This window comes from Culicoides brevitarsis, chromosome 2, assembly GCF_036172545.1.
Source record: "Culicoides brevitarsis isolate CSIRO-B50_1 chromosome 2, AGI_CSIRO_Cbre_v1, whole genome shotgun sequence".
NCBI lineage: Eukaryota > Metazoa > Arthropoda > Insecta > Diptera > Ceratopogonidae > Culicoides > Culicoides brevitarsis.
Window position 1 is genome coordinate 21,988,560 of NC_087086.1, and position 16,812 is coordinate 22,005,371.

Genomic DNA, 16,812 nt, shown 5'->3' on the forward strand with positions numbered 1-16,812 from the left:
CATACTACTTAGTGCGTGAGTAACCAACGAAGAAACAAACAGGCGGTTGAACTCATTCTCGTTTATTTACGTCATTGTTGTAAAATGCATTTGTATTGTATGCACACGTGTAAGTTGGAATTTTTGAATTCTTGATACACGTGCGGCGGTACGATATATATAAAGCGAAATGTGTCATAGAAAGGTTCAATGACCTCATTATCCTACTTTTTACATGATACTATTCAATTCCCTATACTATTTAAAAAGTTACAAAAGACCAATAGTAAGATAAATAATAAATGGAATGCTTCGCCTTTTTCTCGGTTTATACTTAAGGTTACAATTAGCTATTAAATTCTATTTATGTATAATAATCTTTGAGATCAATGGCATCATTATATTATTAGTTGTAAAGTTAGTAAAATAATATTGATTTTTAGTTCTAAGTTACATACTTGAATTGAAGCTCGAAATGCAAAAAATCTTTGTAACACATTTTTTTTTTATATAAAATATCGATCAAATGCGCACGCAATTTATTACACAAACTGTTTCTTTTAATATATATTTACTCAAGTAACAAGCTACATACATTATATTTGAATATGTACTACCCTGAATACAAACGGAGTACCCGAACTTAAACCCAATAGAATGTAGGTCATCAAAGAATCCAAAATGTAGTTGCAAATTTAATATTGGAAAATTAAAAATGATTCGTATTATTATTATAGTTTTTTTTCAATGAAGCTCTACCACTTAAACTTAGTTAGGGGACATATTAATTCGACATTAATCGAAAATTTTAATTAATAAATATCATTTTTAACAAATTTGTAACAGACAAAAACATTTTGAAAATGAAACAACTTCATTCAAACACAATTTTCGTTACTTAAGTTCTTAAGAAAACAAATTTCGGAATAATTTCTTTGATACATACATAAATATCATGCGATTAGGAAAACAAATGTTGTCAATCTATTCAAAAAAGAATTACATTATTATTAAAAAAAAATAAAACAAATCATAGTACTCCTTTTAAAATGGTCTTTTCAAGTGTCAATATTTCAAATATTATTTTATGTTCGCCACATTTTAAAATTTATTTAAATATTTCAATAAAATTAACGTAAAATGTTACTTTAAAATGCAATTAATAGTTAGATGTTTGCTATGTAAGAACGAATTCACCTGCGAACAAAATGAAACTACATCATTGATCAATCATGTAAAGCAAGATCACCTCAACAATGTGAATATCGCTTTAGAAGATATCGCTTTTCACATTTTTATTAAACTTTTTAATTAATAGAAATTAAAGAAAATTTCGAGTCCCAGTGTGAAGAGAGCTTCAACGTTAACACAATCAAAAGCTAGTAAGAAATTTCCTCCATGTCTTGAAACTATATAGTTTTTTTTTTAATTCTCGTTAGAAATGCAGAATTTGTCTATCGAAAATACACAGGAAATGTCAAATTTGCAAGAAACATATTTTCTGACGATAGGTAAGTAGGTATTTGATTATTACTGAACAAATTTGTCAAATTCGGAAGCAACAAATTTTAGCCGAGCATCAGCGTCAAGGGATATACAAAGTAAAGTGTCCAAACTGTAGGAAACGAATATGCCCGTATTTGTGCTCTCATAAAGAATCAGTAAGCCATTTAGATTAAAATCTTACATAGATACTATACAATTTTTTTTTATAGATAAAAACTTTTTTGTTTATGAGAAGTTTGATTACCTGCTGGACATCTTGTATTTTTTCATCAATGTTTCCTGCACCAACGAAAGAATATATAAAGTGTTCCAACTGTAATTATTTTTTAGGAGCATACAATCATAAACTGCGAATTATAGATGACCAAATGAAAAAGAATATTAAAACAAATATATAATAAGGAACAAAACAAAATTCTGTCTGCTCTAATCATATTTTCTCACTAAAATTTAATTTAATTCACCAAGAAGAGATTCGTTAATATTATTTTTGTGCGTAATCGTTAAAACAAAGTTCTTGAGCATGCGCCATGAAAATTACCGACCCACTCATTTAGTTTTTCTGAGTAAAATCTCAAAATTTAGTGAGCGTGGGAACGATCAAGAAAATTTGAAACTGTGACAAAGAAAATCTTTTAAAACGAATTCAGTGTGAGTTGAGCCGTGAATTGACGATAATCTTTAAATTAAATCAAATCCAAATAAATAATATTTTTCAAAACACACCTGAAACAATTAACATTGAAAACCAGTGAAATCTAAGAAAAAGAACTAAATTATTTTACTTTTTTGCTAATTCAGTAATATTATTCTAAATATCATGGAATCGTCTGAAAAGTAAGGAAAATAATATTTTCTCTCGATTTTTTTTAAACTGAATATTTTGAAAAAAAACGTAAAAATTAAAAAAGCTACCAGATATTGACTGAATTTTATCATAATTTTTCTTAATATTGTGTGAATGTATGTTCCACACAAACGTAATTATAATTTGTGTATTTTTAATAATCTAAAAATAGAATTTTTCGTAAAAACTAAAAAATTCACACACAGTTCATTTATCCATGTGTGTTGTTTGTATATAAAATTTTGTAAAAATATTGAAACTACCACAAATTTTCATGTTATACAAAATTTCACGGACAATATGCGAAAATATATCATGATGATTTTCTGTTATAAAAGTAAGAAGTCATTTGAATATAGATTTTCATTCCCATGTAGTAATTCAATTTAATGGATTTTTTAAGTATAAAAATTAAGGCTTAATTTATTTGGCAAGTAAGGAGATATTTTTAACACATTCACGTCCTTTTTCACATCAGCTAAGTATTTGAAATGAATTGTGCATGGTTTATTTATTTGTAATATAATACCAGAAAACCAAATGAATTTCTTTCGCCCTTTAGGAGTTAGGTTGTGCAAGGATATCAGTGTTGAACTCTTAAAAGATCATGATCCTTCAAGAAAGTTTTAAAAAATCTTCTTCCATGAGTTATAGTACTCGAGACCCTTCCAACGATACCCCAACTTTGAATGTAGCTTAATCTTTACGGAAGTTACGAGACCCCTCGTTTTTACATTTTTTCCCATTATCTCGGAACTTCCATAGAAAATGAAAACTTCTTCTTTTTTCATGTACTTCATGAATTCACAAAGCCTGAGAAAAATCAAAGGACCTCATTTCCAAGAGTGGTACTACCGCAAATAACTCATAACGAATACTTATTTTAGTTAAAAGTCTAATGTTCATAACATTTTATAAAAATGACATTTCTTCAGTAAATATGTAAAATAATTATTCAATAATTTGTTAATTTGTTTCTGCTCTAAAAATATTCAGGCTTCAATTCTTTTTAAATTTTTTTCGAAAAATATTTTGAAAAATATTATAAATACATACTAATGAACCAACATACTAAATTTAATTAAATTTTAAGGCTCACCTTCTTTTTAAATTGATTAACAGAAATAAATGTATTCTTTATAAATCTATTTAGTCTGTCAATGCGCAATGAATATTTAGATGATCACAAACACATAGACTTTGCAAACGATGATCAGTTTAATTAAAATTTTCAATCCAATTAGTCGTGTCTTATAGATATTTTATCAAACTTTTATTTTTGTGAAAAAACACTGAAAACTCTTTATTATGGCCTCGTCGTTTGCAAATTGTACAAGTTTTAAATCTTTTACGGTTTCTAAATTTCAAGAACCTTATAAACTTTGTTGCGCCATAAATTCGAGCGACAATGTAAAATGTAAAAAATCTAGAGATTTTTTAGATTAAGTTTTAGATTAAGTTTTGATGAAATTAAGTTTTTTAGAAAAATACTTATATCTGTTAGTTTTTAATGCTCATGACATAATCGTTCTTTCACACAAATTTGTTTTATTTTAAAATGACGTCAGACAAAAAAGAACCCCTATTCTCATCGTCGATATTCATCGTAAATTAACTGATTTCTAACAAAATTACGTTGCCACAAAAGAAATACCTAGTTCGTGTAATGTAATCAGTATATGCATAATATCATACTATTTAAATATAGTAAATGGATAAATTTGGCATTTTGCCAATTTTTCTGACTTTTGAGCACATGTTTGAAGGTTTTTGATTATTTACTATGATTATATACTTATTTTTGTATCTACTTCATTTCATTCTATTGTACCAAAATCAATGAAAATTCATTTTACCAGTGTGCCACCATGTTGAATTAAACAAATTGTAACTTCATTGAAAAGCATATTATAATTACAGAAACATGATTGTTTTTATGCGCTTTGTGAATAAATCAAAACCTTAATAAAGCCAATCAGATGAAAAATGATTAACATATTAAGATGTTAACTATGTGGACTTATGTTTTTCAGTGTTTGATGAATTATTCTTAACTGAAATACTATGTAATTTAAAAATTAAATTATTTAATAAGCAAAACATATTACCATTGCTGAATAAAACTTAATCGAATAAGGTGTGAACAAGAAAAATGCAATTAATTGGCGGCAAAATCGGAATAACTGATTATTATTTTTTGTAACTATGAAAAACCCTTAAAGGTCCTGGAATATCTATTTTTATATTTAAATTATGCTTTGAAACAACAGTGATAATAAGTTGCTAAATTGATAAATATTTACCGAAAGACAAATTTTTGAAACGCTCATAAAAAGTTTAATGAGATTTTGTAAAAATGTTCATATTGTCAGAATTTACGTCATCAAATAAAAATGTATTTCCAAAAAATACCTTAAAATCTCAAAACTTTTGGAAAATGCTACTTTATTTATTTATTTAAAAGGAAGAGGGTAATAGTCCTTCCACCTTTCAATTTTTTTCTTGCGACAAAAATAATTGTGACCAAAAACTTATTTCGTTATCCAGAAACTAACAATGATTGTCTTGAGTTCACAATATGCATTAAACATGTGGAAACATACCTATTATATTTATTTTAGCTTCGTTCCTCCACCACCTCCACCACCAAAAGGCCCAATACCAACTAAAAGGCTGGACACACAGATTCCTGCTGAAGCACCCGCTTGTGTACAAAATGCCATGATGACGAAGGATAAAAAACCTTTTACTTACACTCCCGGTGGAATCGACTTATCGCAAATTAAATCTCCAAGAATGGCAAAAAGAGTTCAAAAGAATGCTTTGTCCGAAGGCGTTACGGGTCCACCAAAAGTTTCTCCTTTAGCGAAACAGTGTCCAACACAAGTTGCAAATGCAACGGCTCCTGCTATGTGCATGGCAAAAGATATTGCTGGGATGCCCTTTCAAGTTTTCCCTTCTGGGCCACCAGCACCACCTCCAATGCCAATGAAACAAAGTCCATCACAAAAAAAAGAAGATGAAAGCGATAACAAAGCCCATAAACAATCTTCAATCATGCAACAGCATTTTGAGGCACCACCAATAGGACTTCGACCAGAAATAAAAATACCACAAAATCCAATGGCGAATTTAAAACCTACACCAAGACATCAGCAAATAGATGAATTTTGGACCGACGACAAATGCGATAAATCTGCTGATTCATCAATCAATTTGGTAAAAGCTGACTTAGAATTGGCAAAAGAAGATACACATAAAAATATGTCTTTACATGAAAAAAAGGTAGCAGCTTAGTAGAATTTATTCCATAATCTTTATATAATAACTATGCTTTTTTTATTCCATAATAGGGCCAATTAGGTCAACTTTATATTCCGAAAATAAGTGAAATGGATAGACAACAACTGATGCATCAACAATCACCACCATGGATGTCTTCAAGCAAATATCAAACTTCTGGCTCTACTCCAGAATGGGTTAATTCTAATGAAAGTGATCGTCGTGTTCCTATTGAAGTGGAAAACTCTTCGACAAGAACACCAAGTCTTAAGCCAATGACTCCAAACTTATGCCCTCAACCATTTTATGGTTCTAACAAAAAACACCTTGATGCTGCAACAGTTATCAACGCCTTTGAACCAACATTCACTATTAATAATGGAGATTTACAACATCAAGGTAAATATATTGTGGCTGACTAAATTTGCATTTATGAAAAATGGAATATTTCAGCATACTCTCCTTCTATAACCTGTAACCCAAATCAATTTGTAAATCAAGGATATCAAAATATTGATTTTCAAAAACATCAGTTTTCAAGTCCAAATACTGGTGTATCCCATATTATACCGATAAAACTAGAAGGGTATACGACTCCAATGTCTTCACCAGATTTGCATCGCAACTCAGCTACAAAATCACAAATTGTCGTACAAAGGTACCTACATATAGTCAAGTTAGATTAATTATATTTTTTGAATATTAATAATGGGTGCATTCAAGATTGCTCATCGATGGACATCAATGATTTTTTCCAAAATTTCTTTCATCGAACGCTTTTAAGTCATATAAGATGGATTATTCGATTTATCAAAAAACATCATAAATCGATAAAATATATAAAAGTCAAAAATATTCATCAAAAAACTCAAATATGATGAAAATTATATGTTAGAAAAAAATCATGATGGAAGCGATGAGTGATCTTGAATGCACCCAATGACAAAAAGCTTGAGTAGAAATATTTCTAAATTTTTTAGTTTATTTGAGTTGCTTTTAAAACACGATACTAATGATAAGCACTAATGATGGTTTAAAATATGCTTTAGAGGAAACGTTAAATTTTTCGTTTATGATGTACCGTTGAGAGCACATATTAATTTTATAAAGCAACACTTAAGGTATATTAATTATTTCATTTACTGCAAATAAAATTATGTATAATTGACAACGATTTTTATTGATATTGACATACAATATTAATACATATATTAGTCATATTAATAATATAACAGTCAAACAATATATGTTGTTTTTCATCCTATTTTATTTTAAATACTTTGTGATACAAACATTAAAATGGTATACTTGTTTTCGAACAATTAGTGACCCTCGACAGCAATCGTTACCTACACAGTGGACAAACAACACTGGAGGTACTCCAACACAATCTCGCTCATTTAGGGTATTGCAAAAAATGACGGATGCATATGCGAATCCTGACTTAAATGAATCAGTACCGATTGAATTTCAACAAGAGCAATATTCAAAACCTATGTCCCCAACAGGTGTAGATAGTAACATGAGGCGCATTAAACTCGATGACGGTGATAAATTATTTATGAATCGCGTCAGAAATCAAGGTAACATTTTTTAATATGACGCCATCCACGTGAAATTTATAAAAGTTGGCAGACCAAAGAAAAGTCAAAAACAAACTATATCCCCATTTCCCCCATCTTGAGACTTAAAACTTTTGTTCTGGGACTTTGGATATGGCCTTTTAAAATCTGGAGATACGAGCATTTGAAATTTTCAAAAAACGTGTTTTTTACTGCTCTTCTAAAAAATTTTTAATTTTCACGATAAAAATTTAAAAGTACATCCACAAAACGCGCAAAGCTATGTAGTTTCTAAAAAATATAGGTTCATTGGGGATATCTTGACTAAAACAGGCAAAAAGGGGGGTCAAACTGAAAAATATGAGAAAAATTTTCAAAAAAATTTGACAAAAGTGAGCCAAATGGCATGAAAATGCAGTTGGAATCCCGTAATTCGGTAGCTTGCTCAATTTCAGACTGTGCTCGACATTTTAGATGCGGGGTTTCGTAGATTGGTTCATGTATTCACCATGCCCAGGGGGTTCAAAGTTTCGAAAAATACGAGGATTTTTATCATTTTTTCGCGTTTTTGAACTATAACATTATTTTTATGAACTAAAATGCCAAAACTGATTACAGATTTAGAAAATTCAGGTCTTTTACCTTAAAATTGATATATACCACTCATTGATTGGACTTCGGGAAGTAGGAGTAATGGGAGCTCAAAGATGAGGCTATTTTCTACGCTCAATTTGGTCAATTTGGAAGAGCTGTGGTGCAAATGTAAGGAAAAATTTGCTAAAACCCAACTTTTTTCTAATAATTTGACTCTTAAGTGATCTAAAACATGTATTTTCTGTCTTATTTAGTTGTTTTACACTAAAAAACAATTTACTTTAGTGAAAATAGCTGGTCCAAAACGACTTGGCTCAAAACGGCTCAAACCGAAGAAACCGCTTGCGCCAATCGAAAGCTGAGAAAATTTCATGAAGATCACTCATACATCATATTGCTCTCGGACAACTACAAACGGCTCAAAAATGAGAAAGAAGGTGCAAAAAATGCCCCTACTTCCCGAAGTCCAATCAATGAGTGGTATATACCAATTTTATGGTAAAAGACCTGAATTTTTCAAATCTGTAATCAGTTTTGACATTTTGGTTCATAAAAATAATGTTATAGTTCAAAAACGCAAAAAAATGATAAAAATCCTCGTATTTTTCGAAACTTTGAACCCCCTGGGCATGGTGAATACATGAACCAATCTACGAAACCCCGCATCTAAATTATCGAGCACAGTCTGAAATTGAGCAAGCTACCGAATTACGGGATTCCAACTGCATTTTCATGCCATTTGGCTCACTTTTGTCAATTTTTTTTGAAAATTTTTCTCATATTTTTCAGTTTGACCCCCCTTTTTGCCTGTTTTAGTCAAGATATCCCCAATGAACCTATACTTTTTAGAAACTAAATAGCTTTGCGCATTTTGTGGATGTACTTTTAAATTTTTATCGTGAAAATTAAAAATTTTTTAGAAGAGCAGTAAAAAACACGTTTTTTGAAAATTTCAAATGCTCATATCTCCAGAATTTAAAAGGCCATATCCGAAGTCCCAGAACAAAAGTTTTAAGTCTCAAGATGGGGGACATGGGAATATAGTTTGTTTTTCACTTTTCTTTGGTCTGCCAACTTTTGTAAATTTCACGTGGATGGCGTCATATATAAAATATGATCATGCAAAAACTTATATAATTTTTATTAGTTGATGATGAATTATATCTTCATAAAGAAGAGAATCCAAGATATCGTGGTTCAGCTATACCATCAAAAGCGTTTAAATTACTCCAAACCATGACAAATAGTAATGATTCAGGCGACGAAATGGGTAAGATGTGAATGATGTTTTACTTCGTTTCATCAAATATTCAGAACTTTTAAAGAGAAAATTCTAAAATCAGAAAATTTTAAAATTGCTATTCAGTTTATTAAATGTTTTCTTTTTTTTTCATACAACTAAGTAGAGAAAAAAAGAACATATAAAAAATAAATTATTAAATTATTTAAGGTTCCACATTTCATCAGACTAAACTAGGAAATTCTAAAAGTGAAACTGAAGAAGGTAAATAATAAATTTAATTTGCCAAATAACTTTACTATTATTTTTAAACGTATGTTATTGTCCATAGATTATGATCGTCAAAAACCGTATGTGCATCCTAGTGAGCAACAAGTATTCGAACCTAAAAAATATACAGGAGCTAATATACCAAGTCGTTCATTCAGGCTTTTACAAGCTATGACTCAGGCAGATGCCGGTATGTATGAATAAAAAAATATATATATATATTATATAGAATTGTAAATAAAAAAGGATTCAAAAGAATTAAAACTATGAAAAGGCTTGTGTTGAAAGAAAAGTATATTATATAAGATCAATGAGTGTTAAGAAAATGTCTAAAACCCATTGAGAATAGCTCCAGAAATAATTTTCATGTTTTAACCCATGCATGAGAATTAACGAGCATTGTCGAACAAATATTTCATTTTATATATTCTTGTTGAAAAATAAAACGAAATCATATTTATTCATTTTTTATAGCAAAACATGCAGAGTATTTACAACAGCTTGATAGATTGGACTACACTGACGCCAATAATTCATCATTTATTAATAATATTAATAATAATAATTTTACACGTTTTCCACTACTCCCCATTCCCAATTTTATGCCATATGCTTTTCCACCATTTTCGTCTTTACTAAATTATAATAATGTAATTGATAAAGGTACTCAGTTTTTTCCTCCACTTCACGCCCTTAACCCTGAACTGGTCATGCAAATGAACAAAGACAATCCTATTCCATCCCAATCACAATTAAATTCCGAATCTATAGATGAAAAAAGATTAGAGAACAAAGTAGAAAACATGTCTGACGATTTGATGGCAGACTTAGACCGTTTAAAAGATGTGGAGTTGATTGATTTACTAGATGATACTACAAAAAGTATACTTGAATCATTAAAATCACTCCAATCACATTATGGAATAAATATTGATGGATTAGAAGTTGATAATGATTCTGAATATAGAACACGTGCCGCTGAGCTCCTTCAACCTGATAATAAGCCTGCTTTTTATAGTTCCTTGACTAACATTTTGAAAAGAGAATGTTCTAATGGATCCATTTTAAGTTTAAGTTCTTTGAATGACCGATCATCAGATAACCCATTTGATATGAACGAAGAAAAGGTTAATCTTATTCGATCTTTGTCGAACCTTTTAAAAGCTGAAAGTTGTATAAATGCAACAATACAAGCGCAATCAAGATCACGATTAAGTAGTTTTACAACATCATCTGAGAACAGTGTGCAATCACACAAAAATAAAGAAACAGAAAAGGAAATTGATCATAACACTCATGGTGTATCTAGAGATAGCAGTATCAGCAAGGAAGAAAATACGTCTATGCAAGATGAACCAAAAGAAGATGATGAAATAGACTTTTGGGCGTGTATTAAAAACGAAGAAGATGATTTACCTCCTCGAAAGCCATTTTGGAGTCAATCAACTTCCTTTTCCATGTATGATACAAAAGATGCAAGTGATAATAGCAATGATACAGAACTTATTTTGCAAGATATAGAAAAGGAGGAACTCGATTCAAAAAATTCTATTGAAAATCTTAAGCTTCCTAATACCGACTCAAAAATTTCAGAATCGTTTGAAAACAGTATTCAAAATAAAGAAGATGAAGATCAATGTCAAATAAATGGCAATTTGAACTCTGAAATAGAAAAACATACTTTAGAAGAGCCCGAAAAAGTAAGCCATAATTTTGAAAATAATTATGATAACAGCAAAATGGTAACAAATAGTTGTATTGATTTACACTCTGCACAAACTTCAAACAATGCAAAACATGAAAACTCGTCAGCTAATGAAATCGAGCCACCATTAGATTTTCAAGATAGACAAAATATACAAAACTTTCCTGTAAACAATGCTATTACTGACCAGTCCGAATATCTACTGCAAAATATGTATCACAACTATTATACAAATCCAGCACTACTTTCTAACCCAGTATACTATCATCAGTACATGGCTTATTATCAATACATTCAAAACTTATATTATGAGCTCAATAGACTAACTGAGCAGATAAATAATAATGAGCAGTATCATACTTTATTGAATAACAATAATAAAAATACAAATATAAATTGTGTCGATTTTACCAACTACAACAAAAGTGACTCAAATGATACTATTCATGAAAGTAAATTAGACATTAATGATGAGTTAAAAAATAAAAATTCTGCATTTGATAATATCTACTCTAATGAAGATTCTGATGTTTCTACGCAAAAATCTAATATCTCTAATCAAAATATAGATTTGGTAGTAGAAGATCATACAGAGCTCATTGAGGAAGCTATAGTGGAAGGCAAAATTTTAATAATACCTTCTGAAACAGTAATAGGAGATTCTTCAATCTCACAAGAAGCAGACATTTCAAATCCATGCACTGTTATAGAAAAATCACCACTAGAACAAAGTGGCAAGTCAGAAATATTGGTGTGTGAAATCGATGATAATTCCTATTCAACAGAATATGACCTAATGGATGAGGGCGAGCAAGAAATTAAGTCAACAGAAGAGACAGAAAACTTTGAAGAGTCTGAAGAAGAAACTACAGAAGACTTTGACTGTGATGATATGCCACCTCTAACATATTTCAAGAATAATGTAAATGAACATTTACCTCATCAATTAAGTGTCATATTTGAAGATAATGAATACAGTGAGCGTGCTAGCTTTAGATCTTCTTCAGTAGATTCTGGCTCAGATTACGGTCACCAAATATCGTTTTCAAAAGAAAATAAAGAGTCAAAACTCGATGATTTAGACGTTACATATGATAGTTCTAGTGGAAAATCTTTAAATTATAACATAATAAAGGAAAATGAATCTGATGTGGTAAAGCGATTCTCATCGAAACAGTCTTCGTTAGAAAAAAGTGATCAACTGCTAACTGATTTCGAAGAAAATGATTCAGTTAGAGTTGCATTGTCAATGAAAAAAAACAAGCATTCAAATGTTAATGATGATAAAATTGAAACATCATTAAATAAAAGTGATAAAAACCACTTCAAACAAAGCTCAAACATTTGTGACGAACAATGTTTGTCAGAGTTATCAAATTTAGATCTTATAAGAGTGCAACCTTTTAATAGATCCTCCAGTGTTCCCCCATCGTCTAGTAACTACGATTCTAAATCAGATGAAGCGATTCAAAGACGTTTTCAAGTACTTCGTGACCAGTGGAGTCAACTGGCAAAAATGAATAATGAAGGTGAAAATGAAGATATCAAAAGTTCAGCCTGGAAAATAACATTTTTTGATGCGAATCAAGATTTGTTTAATACACAAAAGAAAGAAAAAGATACACCTGTACGTCCGCAATCATGTTTACCTGTTCCACAAACGACAACAAATTGGCTAACAGTAGATAATTCTTCCACAAATTCTACAGATATTTACACATCCCAAACAATTACACACGATAATAATGATTCACATAAAACTTATATTTGTCAAGAAGATAGTTTAATAGTAAATGATTTGACACGTAGTAAATTATCTAACAATCCTTTAACACAGAAAATTGATTCAATAGCTTCTATAGAAGATAATACCCATCAAACAGACAAAAATATTAAAGAAGAAAATTTTGATTCAAACAGTATAAGTGAAGATGAATGTGAAAGCGAAGAAATAGACCCTTCAACGAGTCATGCTTCATTATCTGAATCAAGTTACAACTCTTGGAAAATGAATAGTTCAAACACACTGAAATGCGAAGCTTCATATTCTAATTCAATTTGTCCGTCTAAAATACAATCTCAATATTCAAAGGAAACCTCACCAAACATCGGTGAAAGAGCTAGAAGTTGCCCTAGACAAAGTGTTCCTTCTGATGTAAATAGTAAACATGTTCATGATGTTCTTCGATCGTCGGTCAGACCCACAAGTTGTACACGTGAAATGGAAACAAAATCGGAAAATATTCGATACATAAGAGCATCTAGTATTACAAGAGAGCCTAGTGTATATCGTCAAAACTCCCAATCGTTTGAGACTGACGTTAGGAGTTCAATTATATCAAGACAAGAATCAACAAAAAATAAATATAATCAATGCATAAATAATGACAGAAATGACAATGTTAAAACTACCTGGGAAGAATACGTCCCTCCAAAAACTGATTGTTTTGATGCATCAGTACGTTCACTTACCGAATTGCAATTTCCGAAGTGTAGTAATGATTCATTATTCAAAAAGAAAATTATTGTAAATCGTCCATCAAGTTGTACACGAGAGTTAGAAACCATACAAAATGAAAAGAAAAGCTCTTCTCTGTATCGAAAACTTAGTATAGGTACAGGAAATGAACCATATTTAAATTCATGTAGTTTTACAACGCATCCCGAACGACCTACAAGTTGTACATTAGAGCTAGAGCTGAATGTACAATCCAGAAATAAAAATATTGTAGAATTCTCTGAAAATAAAGAACAATATTATGAAAACCCATGTGAAGATCATACATGTGGAACAGAAACTTCAGTTGTGTTGCGAAGAAGAGTAAAAAGACAACCACGTCCAGTGAGTTGTGCTGGAGAGTTAGAAAAACAGTCTTATCGTAATTCTTTAGAAGGATCTCGTTTAGAGATACTAAAGGAGAAATCTGAGGTAAGCATGCCAACAGTAATTGAGATACATCATAATCAACCTGCAAGACCCTCAAGTTGTACCAAAGAACTAGAAGGATTTTGGGTTAATAAAAACAAAAATTGTTCAGAACAAAAACCCCAAAAAAGAGCTCACAGTGTTTCTCGTGATATTTTATTGTGTACGTATGCCAATGCGAACGCAAGTACTTCTGGTACTGACGCTAATATTGAAAAGAGTCGCCTATCTGTTCGAGATCGAGTTAATGCAATAGAGGACATGAATATTTTTAATTCTAGTAATAAACACGTAAGCAAAATTTATGAAGATTACAGTGGCATGAAATATTCAATAGAGGAATCTGAGGCGGATGATGATTCTGGAGTACAGAGTAGTAAATACGGTTCTGAGATTGAAACTGACAATGAAGGATTTGCAGAGTTAAGAAAAATGACTCCTTATCAAAGAGCTAATACACAGACAAAACTATGTCAGTATTTACAAGAATGCGTAATCGAAAAAGAAGAGGAATGTAATAAATTGATTGAAACACCTATAAGACAAAAAAAAATTGTACACAATGTATCGGCGACAAGACGTCAGTATCCGGACAAGGTTAAAGATGCCGAGACACCACAAGAACGAAGACAAAGGCTTTCACTTCCATTGATGCATCAACATTCATCAGGAATTGAAAGTGTAGACTCCAATGAGGCATCTCCAGTAAGAGATAAACTAGTCACAGAACTGGTTCAAAGTCTTTTGTTAAAAAAAGATGGTCGACAATTCCGTAATATTCCACTAGAAAAACTTCATGCAGCTGCTCTGAAAATCTTAGAGGAAGAGGAGGAACCTAGTTTGGCACCGTCAACAGTTTATTCTACTCCAGCTCAAACTCCATCAGAGTTTCAGCTTGATTCACCTTGCTCTTATGAAGATTATCATGCCAGTTGGCAACGAGCTTCAGAAGAAGCGAAACCCATTGATGATAATTATGATTATAGTGTTTTTCCATCAAAAACTTTTAAGCGATTGCATGATCAAGTTTGTGGAGGAGGAACAATTGTTCGACGTGCTAGTTCGTCTAAGCCCTCTTTATTAAAATCTCCTTCACATGCAAATCAGTATGGCACAACACGAAACTATTCCCCTCATTCTCATTCGCCTTCTCCATTCGGAACATAATAATGTTAAAATAGGAAAAACTATCGAAAAAAGAACAATTTACTTTATTATTTCCTTTAAACATGAATACCTAACAAGAGATGTAAATATTATACATTACCAAATTTAGGATAAATTAGTGGGGATTGCCAGAAATAAGTTGTAACTTTTATTGATAAAAAAATTGAACTCTTAAACCGAAAAAGGTACCTCATTTTTAAACTTTAATAAAAAAAAAAATAGTTGTTTGTGTGATATTTTGCTTAAAAGTATTGTTCAATAAGCTAGAAAAAATCTAATGTGCTTTGATTACTATCACGCATCAATGGAATTTTAAAACAAAATAAAACATCTCTGCCTCAGTCTAGTAAATCAATCATAATCATGCAGAATTTTTGCAATAATTCACATTTTAATTTGATCTAATATAATTGTTTCCTTTAATTTCAGTTAATTGAAACTGATAATATCTGATAAAAGAGTAAATTCCACCTTTTTGTACAAAAGTTTTCAAAGTTTTTCACCTTTTTCTTCAACACAAGAACATTTTAATAATTTTAATGTTTCCTTTTGATATCCTTAATCATAAAAACAGCATATTTAAAACGTATACATTAATGACAAATATATCTAAAAAGGTGAAATTTTCTCCTACAAAGCTAGCTTGTTGTTGTAATATTTTTATTTTGTGTAGATTTTTTGTTTTGAATCCTATATTAAATATAATTTTTTTAATTTGTCCTTTATTGTTTATATTTTTATAGGTACAGGAGTATCCGATTTATAGATATTGTAAACGCAATTTACAAAAAAAAAATGGAAACAATCTTGTATTGTATTTTGTATTTTGTTTTAGTATGTTAACATAATGATAAGGAACCAAGAGTTAACCTTTTTATACGAACAAAAAGATTTAATGTCTTCTAAATAATTGCATTAATATTAAAGGAAAATATGTATATGTTAAAAATGTGAAAAAAAAACAAAAGAGTTTGCAGAAAAAAATCTTATAATTACTCTTAATGTTTTTTGATTTGCGTTACTTTTCGTCATTTTTCATATATAATCATATAAAACTTGTATTAATATGACTTTTAACAAAAATTCATGTAATTTCAGTTCAACTTTTCGGCTATATTTTTATTTTACATTATTTTTATTTTTATTTTATACCTTATAATTCATTTCATTTTATACTTGTTTAAAACGGAATGACCCTTTTGTATTATATTTTACTATATACAATTAAATACTATATATGTATTAAAATATATAATATGATATACATATTGTTTTTAAATTTAAAAATGTTTATTTTTTCAAAGTTTAGTTTTTTACAAATTAACCATATTTTAAGTTTTCTTTTGCATATTAGTGTGTTTAAGTTAAAAATGAAACAATAAATAAATAAATATAAAAAAAACATAATTACAAACAATAAAACTCTTGTTTCATATTAAAAATTGTAATTGTTGATATAAACTACCGCTATTTCAAGGCTGTTTTTGTTGTTGTTGTTGAAGAGGACAAAAAAGGTTGCTTGATTAACATTTGGAATTCCAGTGGCCAGTTGTTGTCTGAGATTTTCTTGACTTGAGCCTTATACGTGATACGAACATATTTTAAAAGCATAAGGAGTATTATGAAAGTTTAGGACTGTTTCATATTCTCCTACAATTTTTCGTCTAATATGTATTTGGAGGTTCAATATCACTCAACATCTGTACTTTGAAAAGTAAATGTTATATCATCCGC

General features: G+C 30.0%; 2 protein-coding genes across 6 annotated transcripts; both read left to right on the forward strand.

The window, feature by feature from the left end:
* Positions 1 to 1,299: 1,299 nt before the first annotated feature.
* On the forward strand, positions 1,300 to 16,102 carry LOC134830281 (uncharacterized). Of its 5 annotated transcripts, XM_063843708.1 has the most exons (11): positions 1,300 to 1,361; positions 1,419 to 1,490; positions 4,954 to 5,617; positions 5,686 to 6,013; positions 6,068 to 6,272; positions 6,664 to 6,735; positions 6,941 to 7,197; positions 8,918 to 9,040; positions 9,221 to 9,274; positions 9,342 to 9,470; positions 15,822 to 16,102. In XM_063843708.1, the coding sequence occupies exons 3-11, from the start codon at positions 5,054 to 5,056 to the stop codon at positions 15,842 to 15,844; spliced, it is 1,755 nt and encodes a 584-aa protein (XP_063699778.1). In that variant the 5' UTR covers positions 1,300 to 1,361; positions 1,419 to 1,490; positions 4,954 to 5,053; the 3' UTR covers positions 15,845 to 16,102. The 5 variants fall into 5 exon arrangements, with proteins under 5 accessions (XP_063699778.1, XP_063699774.1, XP_063699776.1 ...); XM_063843704.1 differs by lacking the exons at positions 1,300 to 1,361; positions 1,419 to 1,490 and adding an exon at positions 2,154 to 2,322; XM_063843706.1 differs by lacking the exons at positions 1,300 to 1,361; positions 1,419 to 1,490 and adding an exon at positions 2,154 to 2,322 and having other exon boundaries at positions 6,116 to 6,272.
* On the forward strand, positions 9,991 to 15,078 carry LOC134832354 (MATH and LRR domain-containing protein PFE0570w-like). Its single transcript, XM_063846347.1, has one exon. The coding sequence runs from the start codon at positions 9,991 to 9,993 to the stop codon at positions 15,076 to 15,078; it is 5,088 nt and encodes a 1,695-aa protein (XP_063702417.1).
* Positions 16,103 to 16,812: the final 710 nt, after the last annotated feature.